Source organism: Nerophis ophidion, linkage group LG15, assembly GCF_033978795.1.
Source record: "Nerophis ophidion isolate RoL-2023_Sa linkage group LG15, RoL_Noph_v1.0, whole genome shotgun sequence".
In the NCBI taxonomy this organism is placed as follows: domain Eukaryota; kingdom Metazoa; phylum Chordata; class Actinopteri; order Syngnathiformes; family Syngnathidae; genus Nerophis; species Nerophis ophidion.
This window is the reverse complement of record NC_084625.1, coordinates 47,831,172-47,854,029: the sequence shown is the minus strand read 5'-3', so window position 1 is coordinate 47,854,029 and position 22,858 is coordinate 47,831,172. Positions and strand designations below refer to the sequence as shown.

The window sequence follows — 22,858 nt, the reverse complement described above, 5'->3', positions numbered from 1 at the left end:
TTGGGCCTTAATTTGCTCAGGTCTGGTGTAGACAGACGAGGGAGAGTGGACGCAAATTGGCTTAAAAACTAAAGATAAAGGTGAAGTTACAACAATGAAACGCCCTCCAGCCACAGTCTTCAGTGTTTTAGCTACTTCTAAATCACTAATCCTCACCTCCATGGCGACAAATAAAGTACTTTTCTTCCAAGTATCATTATCACTGCAGGACGAGGAATAGCTAAACATGCTTCTTTACACACCGGCGTCACAATGTAAACAAACGCCATGGGTGGATCTACACCTGACATCCACTGTAATGATACCAAGTACAAGGGCGTATCTAGTCGATACTACTATGTTTACATTGATATTTTTCATATTATGTTTATAAACTCAGGAAATACATCCCTGGACACATGAGGACTTAAATTATGACCATTGTATGATCCTGTAACTACTTGGTATCGGATCGATACCGAAATTTGTGGTATCATCCAAAACTAATGTAAAGTATCCAAACAACAGAAGAATAAGTGATTATTCCATTTTAACAGAAGTGTAGATACAACTTGTTGAAACCGAAAATAAGCAAATATTAACAGTAAATGAACAAGTGGATTAATAATCTATTTTTACAGTTTGTCCTTAATAATTTTAACCAGATAATAGGTAGATAAATGACACAATGTTACTGCATACGCCTTTGTTTGTTTACTTACTACTAAAAGACAAGTTGTCTAGTATATTCACTATTTTATTTAGGGACAAAATTGCAATAATAAACATTTGTGGTATCAATCAAAACTAATGTAAAGTATCCAAACAACAGAAGAATAAGTGATTATTACATTTTAACAGAAGTGTAGATAGAACTTGTTGAAACCGAAAATAAGCAGATATTAACAGTAAATGAACAAGTGGATTAATAATCTATTTTTACAGTTTGTCCTTAATAATTTTAACCAAATAATAGGTAGATAAATGACACTATTTTACTGCATACGTCAGCAGACTAATTAGGAGCCTTTGTTTGTTTACTTACTACTAAAAGACAAGTTGTCTAGTATATTCACTATTTTATTTAGGGACAAAATTGCAATAATAAACATTTGTGGTATCATCCAAAACTAATGTAAAGTATCCAAACAACAGAAGAATAAGTGATTATTACATTTTAACAGAAGTGTAGATAGAACTTGTTGAAACCGAAAATAAGCAGATATTAACAGTAAATGAACAAGTGGATTAATAATCTATTTTTACAGTTTGTCCTTAATAATTTTAACCAAATAATAGGTAGATAAATGACACTATTTTACTGCATACGTCAGCAGACTAATTAGGAGCCTTTGTTTGTTTACTTACTACTAAAAGACAAGTTGTCTAGTATATTCACTATTTTATTTAGGGACAAAATTGCAATAATAAACATTTGTGGTATCATCCAAAACTAATGTAAAGTATCCAAACAACAGAAGAATAAGTGATTATTACATTTTAACAGAAGTGTAGATAAAACTTGTTGAAACCGAAAATAAGCAGATATTAACAGTAAATGAACAAGTGGATGAATAATCTATTTTTACAGTTTGTCCTTAATAATTTTAACCAAATAATAGGTAGATAAATGACACAATGTTACTGCATACGCCTTTGTTTGTTTACTTACTACTAAAAGACAAGTTGTCTAGTATATTCACTATTTTATTTAGGGACAAAATTGCAATAATAAACATTTGTGGTATCATCCAAAACTAATGTAAAGTATCCAAACAACGGAAGAATAAGTTATTATTACATTTTAACAGAAGTGTAGATAGAACATGTTGAAACCGAAAATAAGCAGATATTAACAGTAAAAGAACAAGTGGATTAATAATCCATTTTTACATCCATCCATCCATCCATTTTCTACCGCTTATTCCCTTTCGGGGTCGCGGGGGGCGCTGGCGCCTATCTCAGCTACAATCGGGCGGAAGCCGTTTGTCCTTAATAATTTTAACCAGATAATAGGTAGATAATTGACACAATGTTACTGCATACGCCTTTGTTTGTTTACTTACCACTAAAAGACAAGTTGTCTAGTATATTCACCAGTTTATTTAGGGACCAAAATTGCAATAATAAACATATGTTTCATGTACCCTAAGATTTTTTTGTTAATATAAAGCCAATAATGTTGTTTTTTTGTGGTGCCCTTTATTTACAAAAGTATCGAAATACATTTTCCAGTACCAAAATATTGGTATCGGGACAACCCCACTGTGTATATATTAGAATAGTGTTTATCTCCCGTCCAAAGGCAAAACCCAGTAACTCAATTTTGGTCAAAACTGAGCTGATAATAATTTTGGAGTTCCTAGGTGATATGCGATATTCCGTAAGTAAGCAGTTACGCGCATGGCAGGACCTAGCAACTACCACAACAGAAAAACCTAGTATCTCAAGGGACCAATCGGAGCTTCTTTGTCAGTCGCCTTATTGTCTTTAATGAGACATTTGCACGAATTTGCCGATTATGTGATATCATGGCACGAGGGGATATTTGGAAGATTGGCCCAGGACGTTGCAAGCACCTTCATTAAATGTATTGTTCTAGATTCTTCCCCTTGCATACTCTTTTGGGCAGATAACTGTGGAGGTCCAAATAAAAACTGGACGCTGCCCAATGTGCAAACGCAGATTGTGATAAAATATCTGGAGGATATTCATGAGAGCAGATTCAATCTGCAAGAAAATGAAAGCTCGGGAATACATCTTTGCGTTTGATGACTTTGTAGATCTTTGTAAGACAGCATCAAGATGGATTGGTTTATCTTTGTTTTCTCAAAATCAGCTAGAAGTGAGTTACTAGGTTTTGCAACGCACTTCTTGTCAGGATCCCCAGCAAGAACATCCAGAAGCTGCAGTACATACAAAATAGTGCTGCGAGGATCCTGATGAGAGTGCGGAAACATGACCAACTCGCAAATCCCTTCACTGGCTGCCTGTTCCATTCAGGATTGAATTCAAAATCTCCCTACTAAGTCACCAGTGCCTCCATGGAAATGCCGCCCTCTACCTCAAGGAACTGCTCACCCCCAAATCCTCCACACGACACCTCCGCTCCATACAGGCTAACCTCCTCCAACCTCCACGGACAAAGCTTCGAACAATGCTCCCAATCTGTGGAACGCTCTCCCTGACCACCTGAGGGCACCTCAGACTGTGGATGCTTTTAAAAAAAAAGGCTTAAAACCCATCTTTTTAAAAAAGCCTTTCTATAGACATGCATGCTGGTTGTAGCCTTTTGGGCTGTTTCTAGTTTTATATTTTATTTATTTTTATTATTACTATTTTTTACACTGTGGCACTTTGAGGTTGTTTGCTCGACGTAAAGTGCTTTTTACAAATAAAATCTATTATTATTATTATTTTGCCTTTGGACGGGAGTTATGTTGTGTACAAGGTGTATTTATAATATTTTGTGTAAAGGTTTTACTACTTGTATCAGGGATTTTGTTTTATTTTTATAGGGTTAGGTGAAATAAGTGCTCAACTTTAGCCTGAACCATTTCGGTCTGTGAAATTGTCAGTTTATAAATTCATGGATACAAAACTTTATTTTGTTGACCACTGACCGAGGGAATAGTAAACTCAACTAATTATCGATGCATCTTTATCATAAAATAAAGATGCATCGATAATTAGTTAAGTTTACTAATTATCGATGCATCTTTATTATAAAATAAAGATGCATCGATAATTATTTGAGTTTACCATTTCCTTGGTATATTGATGCAATTTTACATTTCGATTCTCTAATTAAGCGTTTATCACTCACAACATTAAAAACAGTGCATTTGTAATCAAAAAAACAGTTGAATTAATTCCCACATTTATTAAATTAATGAAAATGCGTGCAAAACTGGACCATAAGTGCTCTATAATAAAGGAGCTGGTCGGATCTCTCGGTGAGGTCAGCCAAATTTTAGAACTGTCTGCATTATTTTATTTACAAAAAACACAATACGAAGGTCCTGTAGTCCTGGGTTCAAATCCAGGCTCGGGGTCTTTTTGTGTGGAGTTTGCATGTTCTCCCCGTGACTGCGTGAGTTCCTTCCGGGTACTCCTGCTTCCTCCCACTTCCAAAGACATGCACCTGGGGATAGGTTGATTGGCAACACTAAATTGGCCCTAGTGTGTGAATGTGAGTGTGAATGTTGTCTGTCTATCTGTGTTGGCCCTGCGATGAGGTGGCGACTTGTCCAGGGTGTACCCCGCCTTCCAGCCCGATTGTAGCTGAGATAGGCGCCAGCACCCCCCGCGACCCCGAAAGGGAATAAGCGGTAGAAAATGGATGGATGGATATTTTGGACTATTATTTTGGGGCTGGTTCTGTCCAAGAGACGTGTAATCAATGACGCAACACGTACAACTTTTTTTTTTTTTTATAAAAGCTGCTAGAAATATCAATTTTACAGACGGATTTTGGTCTAAATATTCAAATAATTTTGTATTAATCCATTACTTACAAATTAATTAATAATTTTTTGGGGCCTGCTTCTGTCCAAGGGACATGTAATCAATAATGCAATAAATACAACTTTTTTTTTTGTATCATTTAATACTTTTTTTTTTTTTTAAGCTGTTAGAAATTTAAATTTCATGGACAGATTTTAGTCTAAATATTCAAATAATTATTTATTAATCCAATACTTACTAATTAATTAATTATTCCTTTTGGGCTGCTTCTATCCAAGGGATGTGTAATCAATAAGGCAAGAAGTTCAACTTTTTTTTTTCTTTTTTCTATTTTTAACTTTTTTTTTAAGCTGTGAGAAATGTCAATTTCACGGACGGATTTTAGTCTAAATATTCAAATAATTATTTATTAATCCAATACTTACTAATTAATTAATTACTCTTTTTGGGCTACTTTTATCCAAGGGACGTGTAATCAATAAGGCAACAAATACAATTTTTTTTTTTTTTTTAATCATTTAATACTTCTTTTTTTTAAGCCGCCAGGAATTTAAATTTCACAGACGGATTTTAGTCTAAATACTCTAACAATTATTTATTAATCCATTACTTACTAATTAAATAATTATTATTTTGGGGGCTGGCTCTGTCTAAGACACGTGTAATCAATGATGCAACACGTACAACTTTTAAAAAATTTTTTTTTATAAAAGCTGCTAGAAATATCAATTTTACAGACGGATTTTGGTCTAAATATTCAAATAATTTTGTATTAATCCATTACTTACAAATTAATTAATAATTTTTTGGGGGCCTGCTTCTGTCCAAGGGACGTGTAATCAATAATGCAACAAATACAACTTTTTTTTTTTGTATCATTTAATACTTTTAAATTTTTTTAAGTTACTTGAAATTTAAATTTCATGGACGGATTTTAGTCTAAATATTCAAATAATTATTTATTAATCCAATACTTATTAATTAATTATTATTTTTGGGCTGCTTCTGTCCAAGGGATGTGTAATCAATAAGGCAACAAGTACAACTTTTATTTTATTTTTTTCTATCATTTAACTTTTTTTTTTAAGCTGTGAGAAATGACAATTTCACGGACTGATTTTGGTCTAAGTATTCAAATAATTATTTATTAATCCATTACTTACTAATTAATTAATTATTCCAACACTACATCTTTTTTTAAAAAAAATCATTTAATACTTTTTTTTTTTTAACTGTTACAAATGTTAATTTCATGGACGGATTTTAGTCTAAATCAATCCGTTACTTACTAATTAATTACCTAATTATTTGGGGCTGCTTCTGTCCAATTGACATGTAATCAATAATGCAACACGTACAACTTTTTTTTTTTTTTTTAATCATTTAACACTTTTTACATTATTTTTAACCGCTAAAAATGTCAATTTCACGGACGGATTTCAGTCTAAATATTCAAATAATTATTTATTAATCCAATACTTACTACTTAATTAATTATTCTTTTTGGGCTGCTTCTGTCCAAGGGACGTGTAATCAATAAGGCAACAAGTACAACTTTTTTTTTTCTTTTTTTCTATCATTTAACTTTTTTTTTCAAGCTGTGAGAAATGTCAATTTCACGGACTGAATTTGGTCTAACTATTCAAATAATTATTTATTAATCCATTACTTACTAGTTAATTAATTATTCCAACACTACATCTTTTTTTAAAAAAATCATTTAATACTTTTTTTTTTTTAACTGTTACAAATGTTAATTTCATGGATGGATTTTAGTCTAAATATTCAAGTAATTATTTATCAATCCGTTACTTACTAATTAATTACTTAATTTTTTTGGACTGCTTCTGTCCAATTGACATGTAATCAATAATGCAACACGTACAACTTTTTTTTTTTTTTTTTATCATTTAACACTTTTTACATTATTTTTAACCGTTAAAAATGTAAACTTCACGGACGGATTTCAGTCTAAATATTCAAATAATTATTTATTAATCCAATACTTACTACTTAATTATTCTTTTTGGGCTGCTTCTGTCCAAGGGACGTGTAATCAATAAGGCAACAAGTACAACTTTTTTTTTTCTTTTTTTCTATCATTTAACTTTTTTTTTCAAGCTGTGATAAATGTCAATTTCACGGACGAATTTTAGTCCAACTATTCAAATAATTATTTATTAATCCATTACTTACTAGTTAATTAATTATTCCAACAGTACATCTTTTTTTAAAAAATCATTTAATACTTTTTTTTTTTTAACTGTTACAAATGTTAATTTCATGGACGGATTTTAGTCTAAATATTCAAGTAATTATTTATCAATCCGTTACTTACTAATTAATTACTTAATTTTTTTGGACTGCTTCTGTCCAATTGACATGTAATCAATAATGCAACACGTACAACTTTTTTTTTTTTTTTTTATCATTTAACACTTTTTACATTATTTTTAACCGTTAAAAATGTAAACTTCACGGACGGATTTCAGTCTAAATATTCAAATAATTATTTATTAATCCAATACTTACTACTTAATTATTCTTTTTGGGCTGCTTCTGTCCAAGGGACGTGTAATCAATAAGGCAACAAGTACAACTTTTTTTTTCTTTTTTCTATCATTTAACATTTTTTTTTCAAGCTGTGATAAATGTCAATTTCACGGACGGATTTTAGTCTAACTATTCAAATAATTATTTATTAATCCATTACTTACTAGTTAATTAATTATTACGTGTGGGCTGCATCAGTCCAAGGGACGTGTCATCAATATTGCAACACGATGCAGACAACTGAAAAATATCGACAATACTGCGATCGCATCTGGTATCGACAGTGTCGATATTGGCATCGTCTCGCCCCCGCCCCCACTTGACGTGTCCCCCCGCCACCCCTAAAGGCAATAAGCCGTAGAAAATGGATGGATGGATGGACATTGATTATTGATGTTGACTAGTGGATTTTGTAATCGTGTATCTAAAAGTATTAATGTACAATCTCCTCTCTGCTCCGTGCAGGGTTTGGAGGTGTTCTGTTCCGAGAACGACTTCTGCTCGGACATTTACCTCAAGTTTTACAACACGGCAGACCGAGACGAAATGTATTATTACATCGCCACGTTCATGGGTGAGTCAGGGTGAAAATGTGCGTTGCTTAAAATCCAGCACGGGCCCAGAAGAATGTTTCCTCTCCCTGTCTAGACAACCACATCACGGAGCACACGGCAGAGAGCTACATGCTGCAGTGGCAGCGCGGCCACCTGAGCAACTACCAGTATCTCCTCCACCTCAACAACCTCGCCGACCGCAGCTGCAACGACCTCTCGCAGTACCCCGTCTTCCCTTGGGTGATTGGCGACTACACGAGTACACACCTAGGTGGCTTTGCAGAGCGTGGCATCTTTTTGATGAAATTCCCATCAGCTGTAACACAAAACTGCAATACGTGGAGTAGGTGTGTCGTTTATGGCCGCACTTCTTTCTGTCTTTCAGATTTGACGAACCCCGTCACCTTTCGGGACCTGAGCAAACCTGTGGGTGCGTTGAACAAGGAGCGGCTGGACCGATTGCTGGTGAGACTTGATCAGTATAAGACAGGGGTCGGGAACCTTTTTGGCTGAGAGAGCCATGAAAGCCAAATATTTGAAAATATATTCCCGTGAGAGCCTTATAATATTTTTTAACACTGAATACAACTGTCAGGTTCAAACACTGATGACATTTATTAAACAGACTAGAAGCAAGGAATTAAACAGAGACTGGATTTAATTTAGCTCTCTGACAAGAGAATTCTACACCTTTTTTATTTTGACTTTTCCTGATTACAACAAAAAAATGCGTGCATCTCTTATTCTTTTTAATAACATTGTTATTCTGAAGCTAACCAATAATAGCTAAGATGCTACGCTAATCGACGCTAACATGCTATTTACCGGCGGTGCTAAACCAGACATGGTACAGAGATGTATGGATAACCTGTAGATGCATTTGCAACTATATTATGTTTCCTTCCACCCACATTTAATGCGAAACAAACACTTACCAATCAACAGATTTAAGTTGCTCCAGTGTCACAAGATGCGAAAGTCCTGATCGTTTGGTCCGCACATTTTACCGGCGATGCTAACGCAGCTATTCGGCCATGCTATGGCTATGAATAGCATCATTAGCTATTCGCTCAATAGCTTCAGTTTCTTCTTCAATACTTTCATACTCCAACCATCCGTTTCAATACATGCGTAATCTGTTGAATCGCTTAACCCGCTGAAATCCGAGTTTGAATCCGAGCTAATGTCGCTATATCTTGCTGTGGTATTCGCCATTGTTTGTTTGTATTGGCAGCACTGTATGACGTCACAGGGAAATGAACAGTGTCTTCGCAGAGAGCGAAAAAAGGCACTTTAAAGCTTTTTTTAGGGATATTCCGGGACCGGTAAAATTTGGCACCCCCGGCCAAACTATGAAAAAAACTGCGACTTACAGTCCGAAAAAAACGGTACAAATATATACTATCAGCATAATACAGTCATCACACAAGTTAATCATCAGAGTATATACATTAAATTATTGACATTATTTACAATCCGGGGGGTGGGTCGCGGAGGGTCGCTTAGGTTGGGTTGCTATCAGCATATTTCAGTCAACAGTTTTATCATCTGAGAAATGGACATTGCAACAGTGTAGGTCTGACTTGGAAGGATATTTACAGTGAGCAGTGAACATAGTGAGCTCAGAAAGCATAAGAACAAGTACAGTATATACATTTGATTATTTACAACCCGGGGAGGTGGTATGTGGTGGGGGGAGGGTGTTAGTCTCGGCTTGTGGTTGCCTGGAAGTGTTCTACAGCGGTGTTTTAAAAAGTCATTAATTTTATTTTTTGATGATTGGCAACACTAAATTGGCCCTAGTGTGTGAATGTGAGTGTGAGTGTTGTCTGTCTATCTGTGTTGGCCCTGCGATGAGGTGGCGACTTGTCCAGGGTGTACCCCGCCTTCCGCCCGATTGTAGCTGAGATAGGCGCCAGCGCCCCCCCGCGACCCCGAAAGGGAATAAGCGGTAGGAAATGGATGGATGGATGGGATGGATTCCGATAATTTCCGCTATTACATTTTAAGGCATTTATCGGCCGACCTATCATCTCTAATCGGTACCCTTAATGTAGACCAGGGGTGTCCAAACTTTTTCCACAGAGGGCCGCACACGGAAAAATTTAAGCATGCGGGAGCCATTTTGATATTTTTCATTTTCAAACCATAATTAAAGCTGCAAGCAGCGTTGGTCGGGTCCGCCTTTGGCCGCTGCCGCCGCTACTCATGCCCTGGTCTAAGTCAGACCAACATAGAGGTTTTTATTTCATGTCTCTACGACATTTCTAACAGAAGTTACATGCAGTTTTGTCTGGGTTTTTTCCAAGGGGGCGCTAAGCGCAATTTAGATTATTGGGGTTTGGTTTTTTATTAGATGGCAGTTTTTGCCAGTCCTTATATTTGTGTAAAATTTGGTGAGTTTTGAAGCATGTTAAGGGGGTGAAATTATAGATCGGCGATTCTGGATGTTGTTGATAAATGGCTTTTGTTTTGCATAGTAGAGCTTTAACTAGCACTTTGAAGCATTTTAAGGGGGTCAAATTACAGTTTAAAGAGGCAAAAATGACATTTTTTAGGAAACTTTGCACAGGGGTTTTTTGAAGGCGCGTAAAATCCAAACCGGAGCAGTAATCAAAAGGGTTTAATGTCTCTCCTGTGCGAGTTTGAAGCCGAAACAACAAACGCACTGGGAGGAGTTTCGATTTGAAAAAGGTGACGGGTTTTTACAAAACTTTTATTTAGAAGGGGTAATTTTTAACTTCCTGTTGATTTTGGCCCTAGGATGTCAATTATCTAAATGTAGATCTAAGTGAGACCTACATAGAAGTTTTTGTTTCATGTCTTTCCGACATTCCTACTGGAAGTTACAAGCAGTTTTGTCTGTTTTCTCTTCCTAGGAGCAGTTTTTTCTGTGTTTTATTCAAAAATTGCGCTAGAGCGCAATTTTGAGTTTTATTAATTTTTTTTTTCATTAGATCGCAATTTCTGCCAGTCCTGATGTGTCTGCCAAGTTTGGTGAGTTTTGAAGCATTTTAAGGGGGTCAAATTACAGCTCAAAGAGGCAAAAATAGCATTTTTTGCGAAAATTTTGCTTTGAAAGGGTTTTGCAAAATTTCTGTTGATTTTAGGTATAGGAGTTTCTGATGGGGAATTTAGGTCTAGGTCAGTTCTACATAGAGGATTTTGTTTTATGTCTCTACGACATTCCTACCGGAAGTTACAAGCAGTCCATTTTTTGTCTTTTCCTAGGGGGCGCTAGCGCGCAATTTTGATTTTTCTGGTTTGGCTCCCTAATATGTTGGGAAGAAATTCCTCACCGACGCGTGTGTCAAATTTGGTGTGTTTTGAGGCATGGTCAGTGGGTCAAAATACAGCGCATAGGCGAGTATGCGTGCGGAAGAAAGAAAGAATAATAAAACGTTACAGGAATATGGCAAAGGACTCCTGTGGAGTCCTTTGCCATAGGCAGGGCGGACCCTAATAATAATAAAACACACCAGATACAATAGGGTCCTTGCCTATGGCAAAGGACTCCTGTGGAGTCCTTTGCCATAGGCAGGGCGGACCCTAATAATAATAAAACACACCAGATACAATAGGGTCCTTGCCTATGGCAAAGGACTCCTGTGGAGTCCTTTGCCATAGGCAGGGCGGACCCTTACAAAATGTATTCTTTTTTTTTTTTTTTATCCTTAGGGCTCCTGGGGAGCATAGAGGGTCTCAGTCACTAAAATGTTAAAAATAAGTCAAATTATTATTATTTTTTTATTTATTTAATGCTTACAGTAATTCTCCATATAAACAACTTGAGGTTGATATAAAGTAAAACAAATTAGGTTTTATGCCTTTTCTGTCAAAGACAACTTTGTTTTTTATATTAAAACTGAAATATGCAGTATTTAGAGAGATAGATAGTACTTTATTGATTCCTTCAGGAGAGTTCTTTTATTTAGCAATTAAAGCCCTCAAAAATCAATAATCGGATGGTAGAGTGGCCGTGCCAGTAACTTGAGGGTTGCAGGTTCGATTCCCGCTTATGCCATCCTAGTCACTGCCGTTGTGTCCTTGGGCAAGACACTTTACCCACCTGCTCCCAGTGCCACCCTCACTGGTTTAAATGTAACTTAGATATTGGGTTTTACTATGTAAAGCGCTTTGAGTCACTAGAGAAAAGCGCTATATAAATATAATTCACTTCACTTAATGCAGGACACCATTGGTTTTAATTATTTAATATTTTTGAGTAATCACAGTGAAAAGTTAAATAAAATCCTACTAAATATATTTGAGATCCGAAAGGTTCCCCACTCATAAAGTGATACATTTTTATGAATTTTTTAACTTTTTTAACACTTAAATTTCAAATTTTTGTTTGTTTTATGCTCTTTGGTCAAAACTTTGATGTTTTTATATGGCCACCACACAACATATGCGATATTTTTTCCACATAAAACATTTTAAAGTGATAATTTTTAAGTAATAATTCATTATAACATAGATTTTTTTGTCCTTTTTATTTTTTTTTTGAGCAATGGAAGAAAAGAAAAAATAAAGACAAAAGGAACAAAAAAACTGCCTGCATGCAGGCTTTGTGTCAACTTTGCCGCTTTTTCCTCATTAGATTTCACCTCATTCCACTTTTTTTAAATTGTTTTTTTTTATTTTTGCAATACTATCAATTTTGCAATTTTTGCAGAATGTGTGGCGGGCCGCAAATGGCCCCCGGGCCGCACTTTGGACAACCCTGATGTAGACAATACAAAAAAAATTACAATTTAAAAAAAAATTATTTCGCCCCTCTCATGTAACTGAATAAAATCGGTCAATAATCAAACATTCTTTGTATGTTTACAGTGTCGCTTCAGAGGCATGCCCGAGCCTCGCTTCATGTATGGCAGCCATTACTCTTCTCCGGGCTACGTCCTCTTTTACCTGGTCAGAGTGGGTAAGTCCTACGTCTCCCACTTGACTTCAAACACACACCGTGCGGTCATTGCATGCGTGCCCCCTCACAGCTCCAGAACACATGTTGTGTCTGCAGAATGGCCGCTTCGACCACGCAGACCGCATGTTTAACAGGTAAATGTATTTGGTACCGAAGTACCCAGTGTGCCGTCACTAACTGACATTCCTTGCTTTTACAGTGTTGGTGAAACCTGGAAAAACTGCCTTGAGGGGGCAACAGACTTTAAAGAGGTCAATAATATTACATCACACTGCATAGCAAAGTTATTTTTGCCACTAGCTCTTTTTTTTGTTCATCAATCAGCTGATTCCAGAGTTTTACGGGGACGACCCCAGCTTCTTGAGGAACCAACTGAATCTGGATCTGGGCCGGCGGCAGAACGGAAGCTACGTTGGCGATGTATCTCTGCCACCATGGGCCTCAGGTGAACTTTGGCAAAGGCCGTCTTCCAAAATGTGCACTTTCACACTTGCAGTTAGATAAATATAGTATTTGTACTCTGTTCCTGGATAGGGATGGTAATTGTTTATATATTATCCAATATTGGCGACAATTTGATATTTATGGAATGGCGATGGTCCTTAAACTATACTTAAATGGAAAACATGTACTGTACATATTACATATTGTTATGAAGGTGTCTGTTACTACATTATATATATACTTGCAGTGTGTATATTGTACATATTACATATTGTTATGAAGGTGTCTGTTACTACATTATATATACACTTGCAGTGTGTATATTATACATATTACATATTATGAAGGTGTCTGTTACTACATTATATATATACTTGCAGTGTGTATATTGTACATATTACATATTATGAAGGTGTCTGTTACTACATTATATATATACTTGCAGTGTGGATATTGTACATATTACATATTATGAAGGTGTCTGTTACTACATTATATATATACTTGCAGTGTGTATATTGTACATATTACATATTATTATGAAGGTGTCTGTTACTACATTATATATATACTTGCAGTGTGTATATTGTACATATTACATATTGTTATGAAGGTGTCTGTTACTACATTATATACACTTGCAGTGTGTATATTGTACATATTACATATTGTTATGAAGGTGTCTGCTACTACATTATATATATACTTGTAGTGTGTATATTGTACATATTACATATTGTTATGAAGGTGTCTGTTACTACATTATGTATACACTTGCAGTGTGTATATTGTACATATTACATATTGTTATGAAGGTGTCTGTTACTACATTATATATATACTTGCAGTGTGTATATTATACATATTACATATTATGAAGGTGTCTGTTACTACATTATATATATACTTGCAGTGTGTATATTGTACATATTACATATTATGAAGGTGTCTGTTACTACATTATATATATACTTGCAGTGTGGATATTGTACATATTACATATTATGAAGGTGTCTGTTACTACATTATATATATACTTGCAGTGTGTATATTGTACATATTACATATTATTATGAAGGTGTCTGTTACTACATTATAGACATACTTGCAGTGTGTATATTGTACATATTACATATTATTATGAAGGTGTCTGTTACTACATTTTATATATATACTTGCAGTGTGTATATTGTACATATTACATATTATGAAGGTGTCTGTTACTACATTATATATATACTTGCAGTGTGTATATTGTACATATTACATATTATGAAGGTGTCTGTTACTACATTATATATATACTTGCAGTGTGTATATTGTACATATTACATATTATTATGAAGGTGTCTGTTACTACATTATATATATACTTGCAGTGTGTATATTGTACATATTACATATTGTTATGAAGGTGTCTGTTACTACATTATATACACTTGCAGTGTGTATATTGTACATATTACATATTGTTATGAAGGTGTCTGCTACTACATTATATATATACTTGTAGTGTGTATATTGTACATATTACATATTGTTATGAAGGTGTCTGTTACTACATTATGTATACACTTGCAGTGTGTATATTGTACATATTACATATTGTTATGAAGGTGTCTGTTACTACATTATATATATACTTGCAGTGTGTATATTATACATATTACATATTATGAAGGTGTCTGTTACTACATTATATATATACTTGCAGTGTGTATATTGTACATATTACATATTATGAAGGTGTCTGTTACTACATTATATATATACTTGCAGTGTGGATATTGTACATATTACATATTATGAAGGTGTCTGTTACTACATTATATATATACTTGCAGTGTGTATATTGTACATATTACATATTATTATGAAGGTGTCTGTTACTACATTATAGACATACTTGCAGTGTGTATATTGTACATATTACATATTATTATGAAGGTGTCTGTTACTACATTTTATATATATACTTGCAGTGTGTATATTGTACATATTACATATTATGAAGGTGTCTGTTACTACATTATATATATACTTGCAGTGTGTATATTGTACATATTACATATTATGAAGGTGTCTGTTACTACATTATATATATACTTGCAGTGTGTATATTGTACATATTACATATTATGAAGGTGTCTGTTACTACATTATATATATACTTGCAGTCTGTATATTGTACATATTACATATTATGAAGGTGTCTGTTACTACATTATATATATACTTGCAGTGTGGATATTGTACATATTACATATTATGAAGGTGTCTGTTACTACATTATATATATACTTGCAGTGTGTATATTGTACATATTACATATTATTATGAAGGTGTCTGTTACTACATTTTATATATATACTTGCAGTGTGTATATTGTACATATTACATATTATGAAGGTGTCTGTTACTACATTATATATATACTTGCAGTGTGTATATTGTACATATTACATATTATGAAGGTGTCTGTTACTACATTATATATATACTTGCAGTGTGTATATTGTACATATTACATATTATGAAGGTGTCTGTTACTACATTATATATATACTTGCAGTGTGTATATTGTACATATTACATATTATGAAGGTGTCTGTTCCTACATTTTATATATATACTTGCAGTGTGTATATTGTACATATTACATATTATTATGAAGGTGTCTGTTACTACATTTTATATATATACTTGCAGTGTGTATATTATACATATTACATATTGTTATGAAGGTGTCTGTTACTACATTATATATATACTTGCAGTGTGTATATTGTACATATTACATATTGTTATGAAGGTGTCTGTTACTACATTTTATATATATACTTGCAGTGTGTATATTGTACATATTACATATTATGAAGGTGTCTGTTCCTACATTTTATATATATACTTGCAGTGTGTATATTGTACATATTACATATTATTATGAAGGTGTCTGTTACTACATTTTATATATATACTTGCAGTGTGTATATTATACATATTACATATTGTTATGAAGGTGTCTGTTACTACATTATATATATACTTGCAGTGTGTATATTATACATATTACATATTATGAAGGTGTCTGTTACTACATTATATATATACTTGCAGTGTGTATATTGTACATATTACATATTATGAAGGCGTCTGCTACTACATTATGAATATACTTGCAGTGTGTATATTGTACATATTACATATTGTTATGAAGGTGTCTGTTACTACATTATATATATACTTGCAGTGTGTATATTGTACATATTACATATTGTTATGAAGGTGTCTGCTACTACATTATATATATACTTGCAGTGTGTATATTGTACATATTACATATTGTTGTTATGAAGGTGTCTGTCACTACATTATATATATACTTGCAGTGTGTATATTGTACATATTACATATTATGAAGGTGTCTGTTACTACATTATGAATATATTTGCAGTGTGTATATTGTACATATTACATACTGCTATGATAGTGTATGTTACTACATTATATATACACTTGCAGTGTTTTTATTGTACATATTACATATTGTTATGAAGGTGTCTGCTACTACATTATATATATACTTGCAGTGTGTATATTGTACATATTACATATTATGAAGGTGTCTGTACTACATTATGAATATATTTGCAGTGTGTATATTGTACATATTACATACTGCTATGATAGTGTATGTTACTACATTATATATACACTTGCCGTGTGTATATTGTACATATTACATATTCCAACTCGTACTGCAACAAACTCTCTTTATTTTGTCATTCATTCGTTCCCACATCGTGACTGTTTTATGTTTTGAATTATTAAGCTCACAAGTAAACCATACAAACGAAGAAGAACGTCTGGAGTTTTGTTTTGTTGTTGCCGCAGCGAGCGGAGTGAATGTGAAAGTAGAGGAGCGTCAAGCTAAGGCTACTTTAGGAAATCTACACGTTTTACTCAATATAGGCCGTCAAATCTCAGCAATAAGCTGGAATATTTTACTGAGATCATTTAGGACCAAAACCCTTAAAACAAGTAAAACACTCTAACATAAAATCAGCTTAGTGAGAAGAATTTTCTTATAAGACAGAAAAGAAGCAAAAATCATCTTTATTTGGGTTATTTAATCTTACTTAGATTTCAGTGTTTGCAGTGTAAGTATGTAAGTGCACATCAGATATTAAAGGGGAACATTATCACAATTTCAAAAGGGTTAAAAACAATAAAAATCAGTTCCCAGTGGCTTGTTTTATTTTTCGAAGTTTTTTTCCAAATTTTACACCTCCCGGAATATCCCTAAAAAAAGCTTTAAAGTTCTTGATTTTCGCTATTTGCGATGCGACTATCCATTTCCCTGTGACGTCATACAGGGTTGCCAATACAAACAACATGGCGGTTACCACAGCAAGATATAGCGACATTAGCTCGGATTCAAACTCGGATTTCAGCGATTCAACAGATTACGCATGTATTGAAACAGATGGTCGGAGTATGGAGGCAGATAGCGAAAACGAAATTGAAGCTATTGAGCGAATAGCTATTGACGCTATTCGGCCATAGCGTGGGTGTACCTAATGAAGTGGCCCATAGCATTAGCATCGCCGGTAAAATGTGTGGACCAAACGATCAGGACTTTCGCATCTTGTGACACTGGAGCAACTTAAATCTGTCGATTGTTAAGTGTTTGTTTCGCATTAGTTTCAAATGTACATACAGCTAGCGTAAATGGCATGTTAGCATCGATTAGCATAGCATGTTAGCATCGATTAGCTGGCAGTCATGCCGCGACCGAATATGTCTGATTAGCACATAAGTCAACAACGTCAACAAAACTCACCTTTGTGATTTTGTTGACTTAATCGTTGCAAATGCATCTGCAGGTTATCCATACTACTCTGTGCCATGTCTGTCTTAGCATCGCCGGTAAAATGTGAAGACACTTTGGTACATTCAATGGGGGTCTGGCGGCAGATTTCTTGCCAGTGGTGCAACTTCAATCTCTCCCTGTTAGTGTTGTTACACCCTCCGACAACACACCGACCAGGCATGATGTCTCCAAGGTTCCGAAAAATAGTCGAAAAAACGGAAAATAACAGAGCTGAGAGACCCGGTGTTTGTAATGTGTTACCTCGGTGACGTCATCGCTAAAAGAGCGATAAACAGAAATGCGTTTAAAGTGCCAAAATTCACCCATTTAGAGTTCGGAAATCGGTTAAAAAAAGACATGGTCTTTTTTCTGCAACATCAAGGTATATATTGACGCTTGCATAGGTTTGGTGATAATGTTCCCCTTTAAGTGTCCTCTCTGCTCTCCACTACAGACGCTAAAGATTTCCTTGAGAAGCACAAGATGGCGCTGGAGAGTCCGTATGTGTCCCAGCACCTCCACGAGTGGATCGACTTGGTGTTTGGTTTCAAGCAGAAAGGCGGCGAAGCCGTCACGGCCAATAACGGTACTCAAAATCACCCAAAGTAGTCCAGGGGGGGGAGTTTCAAAATAAAAGTCGTGTCTTCCTCCGCCAGTGTTTCATCCGCTGACCTACGAAGGCGGCGTGGACTGTGACAGGTAGGAAGCCTTTTTGCCGACACACTTTCAGCCTTGAACGCCCACGTCTGTTTGTTGGACAGCATCAAGGACGCCGACCAGCGCGTGGCCATGTTGACACAAATACTGGAGTTCGGCCAGACCCCCACACAACTCTTCACCACTCCTCATCCTCAGAGGATCACGCCGAGGTTGCAGCAGAACTCGCCCAGGAGCCCCAGCCTCACCTCGCCCATCAGCGACCTCACCCCAGGTCAGTCCTGTTGATTTGGAGGTCGAAGTTGAGCCCTCGGCGGTCTAGACCAGGGCTCGGGAACCCAAAATGTTGAAATATACAAAAAAAAAAATGCAACTCAGTATTCTTCTTCCTCCAAACACGACGAGTTGAGTTGATACCAAAATGGATACACGGATGATACAGCAGAGGATTGGGAGAATGTCATGTGGTCAGATGAAACCAAAATAGAACTTTTTGGTATAAACTTGTCGTGTTTGGAGAAAGAAAAATACTGAGTTGCATCCCAAGAACACCATACCTACTGTGAAGCATGGGGGTGGAAACATCATGCTTTGGGACAAGATGATTGATCCGTGTTAAAGGGGAACATTATCACCAGACCTATGTAAGCGTCAATAAATACCTTGATGGTGCAGAAAAAAGACCATCTATTTTTTTAACCGATTTCCGAACTCTAAATGGGTGAATTTTGGCGAATTAAACGCTTTTCTGTTTATCGCACTGGAGGCGATGACGTCCGAATGTGACGTCGCCGAGGTAACACAGCCGCCATTTTCATTTTCAACACATTACAAACACCGGGTCTCAGCTCTGTTATTTTCCGTTTTTTTGACTATTTTTTGGAACCTTGGAGACATCATGCCTCGTCGGTGTGTTGTCGGAGGGTGTAACAACACTAACAGGGAGGGATTCAAGTTGCACCACTGGCAAGAAATCTGCCGCCAGACCCCCATTGAATGTGCCGGAGTGTCTCCACATTTTACCAGACATGGCACAGAGATGTATGGATAACCTGCAGATGCATTTGCAACGATAGTCAACGAAATCACAAAGGTGAGTTTTGTTGATGTTGACTGCCAGCTAATCGATGCTAACATGCTACGCTAATCGATGCTAACATGCTATTTACCGGCGGTGCTAAAGCAGACATGGCACAGAGTAGTATGGATAACCTGCAGATGCACTTGCAACGATAGTCACCGAAATCACAAAGGTGAGTTTTGTTGATGTTGACCGCCAGCTAATCGATGCTAACATGCTATTTACCGGCGGTGCTAAAGCAGACATGGCACACAGTAGTATGGATAACCTGCAGATGCATTTGCAACGATAGTCAACGAAATCACAAAGGTGAGTTTTGTTGATGTTGACTGCCAGCTAATCGATGCTAACATGCTATTTACCGGCGGTGCTAAAGCAGACATGGCACAGAGTAGTATGGATAACCTGCAGATGCATTTGCAACGATAGTCAACGAAATCACAAAGGTGAATTTTGTTGATGTTGACTGCCAACTAATCGATGCTAACATGCTACGCTAATCGATGCTAACATGCTATTTACCGGCGGTGCTAAAGCAGACATGGACATAACCTGCAGATGCATTTGCAACGATAGTCAACAAAATCACAAAGGTGAGTTTTGTTGATGTTGACCGCCAGATAATCGATGCTAACATGCTATTTACCGGCGGTGCTAAAGCAGACATGGCACAGAGTAGTATGGATAACCTGCAAGTTATTGCATTTGCAACGATAGTCAACGAAATCACAAAGGTGAGTTTTGTTAATGTTGACTGCCAGCTAATCGATGCTAACATGCTACGCTAATCGATGCTAACATGCTATTTACCGGCGGTGGCACAGAGATGTATGGATAACCTGTAGATGCATTTGCAACTATATTACGTTTCCTTCCACCCACATTTAATGCGAAACAAACACTTACCAATTTAAGTTGCTCCAGTGTCAAAAGATGCGAAAGTCCTGATCGTTTGGTCCGCACATTTTACCGGCGATGCTAACGCAGCTATTCGGCCATGCTATGGCTATGAATTTGCTCAATAGCTTCAGTTTCTTCTTCAATACTTTCATACTCCAACCATCTGTTTCAATACATGCGTAATCTGTTGAATCGCGTAAGCCGCTGAAATCCGAGTTTGAATCCGAGCTAATGTCGCTATATCTTGCTGTGGTATTCCCATTGTTTGTTTACATTGGCAGCCCTGTATGACATCACAGGGAAATGGATAGTGGTTTAGACGATAGCGAAAATAAAGCACTTTAAAGCTTTATTTAGGGATAATCCGAGACCGGTAAAATTTTGAAAACAACTTCAAAAAATACAACAAGCCACTGGGAACTGATTTTTATCGTTTTTAACCCTTTTGAAATTGTGATAATGTTCCCCTTTAAGGAAAGAATGAATGTATCGTGAGAGCTTTGAATGGTTGACCAAATACTTATTTTCCACTATCCCGGTATAGCTCGGTTGGTAGAGTGTCCGTGCCAGCAACTTGAGGGTTGCAGGTTCGAGTCCCGCTTCCGCCATCCTAGTCACTGCCGTTGTGTCCTTGGGCAAGACACTTTACCCACCTGCTCCCAGTGCCACCCACACTGGTTTAAATGTAACTTAGATATTGGGTGTCACTATGTAAAGCGCTTTGAGTCACTTGAGAAAAGCGCTATATAAATATAATTCACTTCACTTCACTATAATTTAAAAATAAATTATTTAAAATTCCCTACAATGTGAATTCCTGGATTTTTTTTCCACATTCTGTCTCTCACAGTTGAAGTGTACCTATGATGGCGGCGAAGATGACCAAGAAGAACGCGGAGTTGGAATATAATTACAACACTTTATGGACATATTTATATGATATTTACATATTTATATAAGCTCCATTCACAGACAGAGTCCCATTACATTTATGAGCAGTCGAGCGAGTCAAAAGCCGAAAAAAATAAAAATAAAAAATATATATATTTTTTTAATTTGTGGCGGCCGGCCGTGCGCAACCCGGGGGTCACTGGTTCAAATCCCACCTAGAACCAACCTCGTCACGTCCGTTGTGTCCTGAGCAAGACACTTCACCCTTGCTCCTGATGGTTGCTGGTTCGCGCCTTGCATGGCAGCTCCCTCCATCAGTGTGTGAATGTGTGTGTGAATGGGTAAATGTGGAAGTAGTGTCAAAGCGCTTTGAGTACCTTGAAGGTAGAAAAGCGCTATACAAGTATAACCCATTTGGTGGCGGGTCGCCACAAATAAATTAATGTGTGGGAAACCCTGGTGATGCTAAAAAATATTGAAGTAATAATAGTAGTATCGACCAGATACGTGCCTGTACTTTGTATCATTACAGTGGATGTCAGGTGTAAACCGGCACTTTTTTAGAGGCGGTATAGTACCGAATATGATGAATTATACCGTAAACACCCCCGTTTGTACTAAGAAGTACTGACGTGTGTCCGCAGGCTCTCTGAACGAGGACTCGTCCTTCGAGGACCTGACGGAGGAGAGCAGGAAGTTGGCCTGGTCCAACATGAGCCGCCTGAAGCCAGCCTGCCGCCACAAGATCCACAAGGAGTAGGTCCGAGGCGCACGTTGCCGGCGTTTGAGGTGACGTGTAACATTGGGCTGATTGCACAGGGCGGTGACGGCCATCGCTGTGACCCGAGACGGAGCTTCCATTTTCACCACGTCACAAGGTACCGCACTACATTTATTTGATGGACTTGGTTTTTTTTTTTTTGACGCCACTCTGTTCCAGACTCAACACTTAAGATGTTCTCCAAAGAACTGAAGGACTTTCAGAGGAGCATGTCGTTCTCTAACATGGTAGGAAGACCGCCTTGCTGCTTCCTCTTATTCTCTGGCACATTCTGTGTTAAAAAGAAGTCCCATTATTGTTAGAATAATTATTCCTAAGTTATCACATCAACTTTGTTACATCGAGCGCCCGGTGAGAAGGAAAAGCTGTTTTTGAAACCTACCAAGAGTAAGGCTTGTAAAACTCCACTGTGTAGGGGGGGAAGCAACATGAAGGGGTTTTGGTTTTCTTTCATCTATTATAATCAACAGAGAGATATCGTGTGACCCAAAAACTAGGGAAGAGGAAGCAGGACCAGACTCCCTTCCAGGCAACCTCTATTTTTGAACTTATTTGCAATCAACAGAAAGATAGTGTCTGACCCAAGAACTACGATAGCGAAGAGGAAACAGGACCAGACTCCCCTCCAGGCAACCTCTTTTTTTTAACTGTTTTACAAACCTCTTTTTTCTACTGTTTAACGATCAACAGAAATATATTGTCTGACCCAAGAACTACGAAAACGAAGAGGAAGCAGGGCCAGACTACCAGG

The 22,858-nt window shown here is 36.5% G+C and overlaps 1 protein-coding gene across 5 annotated transcripts in view; it reads left to right on the top strand.

Moving 5' to 3' along the window:
- Positions 1-22,858, top strand: part of nsmaf (neutral sphingomyelinase (N-SMase) activation associated factor) — a 55,764-nt gene that overhangs the window by 24,386 nt on the left and 8,520 nt on the right. Inside the window, exons 12-24 of one of the 5 annotated variants that reach the window (XM_061922288.1) lie at positions 7,465-7,573; positions 7,648-7,824; positions 7,939-8,018; positions 12,390-12,480; positions 12,551-12,614; positions 12,680-12,731; positions 12,805-12,925; positions 18,252-18,383; positions 18,454-18,496; positions 18,559-18,728; positions 21,971-22,082; positions 22,146-22,204; positions 22,267-22,334. In XM_061922288.1, the coding sequence (XP_061778272.1) occupies positions 7,465-7,573; positions 7,648-7,824; positions 7,939-8,018; positions 12,390-12,480; positions 12,551-12,614; positions 12,680-12,731; positions 12,805-12,925; positions 18,252-18,383; positions 18,454-18,496; positions 18,559-18,728; positions 21,971-22,082; positions 22,146-22,204; positions 22,267-22,334 (1,278 nt within the window). Of the gene's footprint in view, positions 1-7,464; positions 7,574-7,647; positions 7,825-7,938; positions 8,019-12,389; positions 12,481-12,550; positions 12,615-12,679; positions 12,732-12,804; positions 12,926-18,251; positions 18,384-18,453; positions 18,497-18,558; positions 18,729-21,970; positions 22,087-22,145; positions 22,205-22,266; positions 22,335-22,858 lie in introns of those variants that run through there. The other 4 variants (XM_061922289.1, XM_061922290.1, XM_061922291.1 and 1 more) reach the window with 4 other exon arrangements.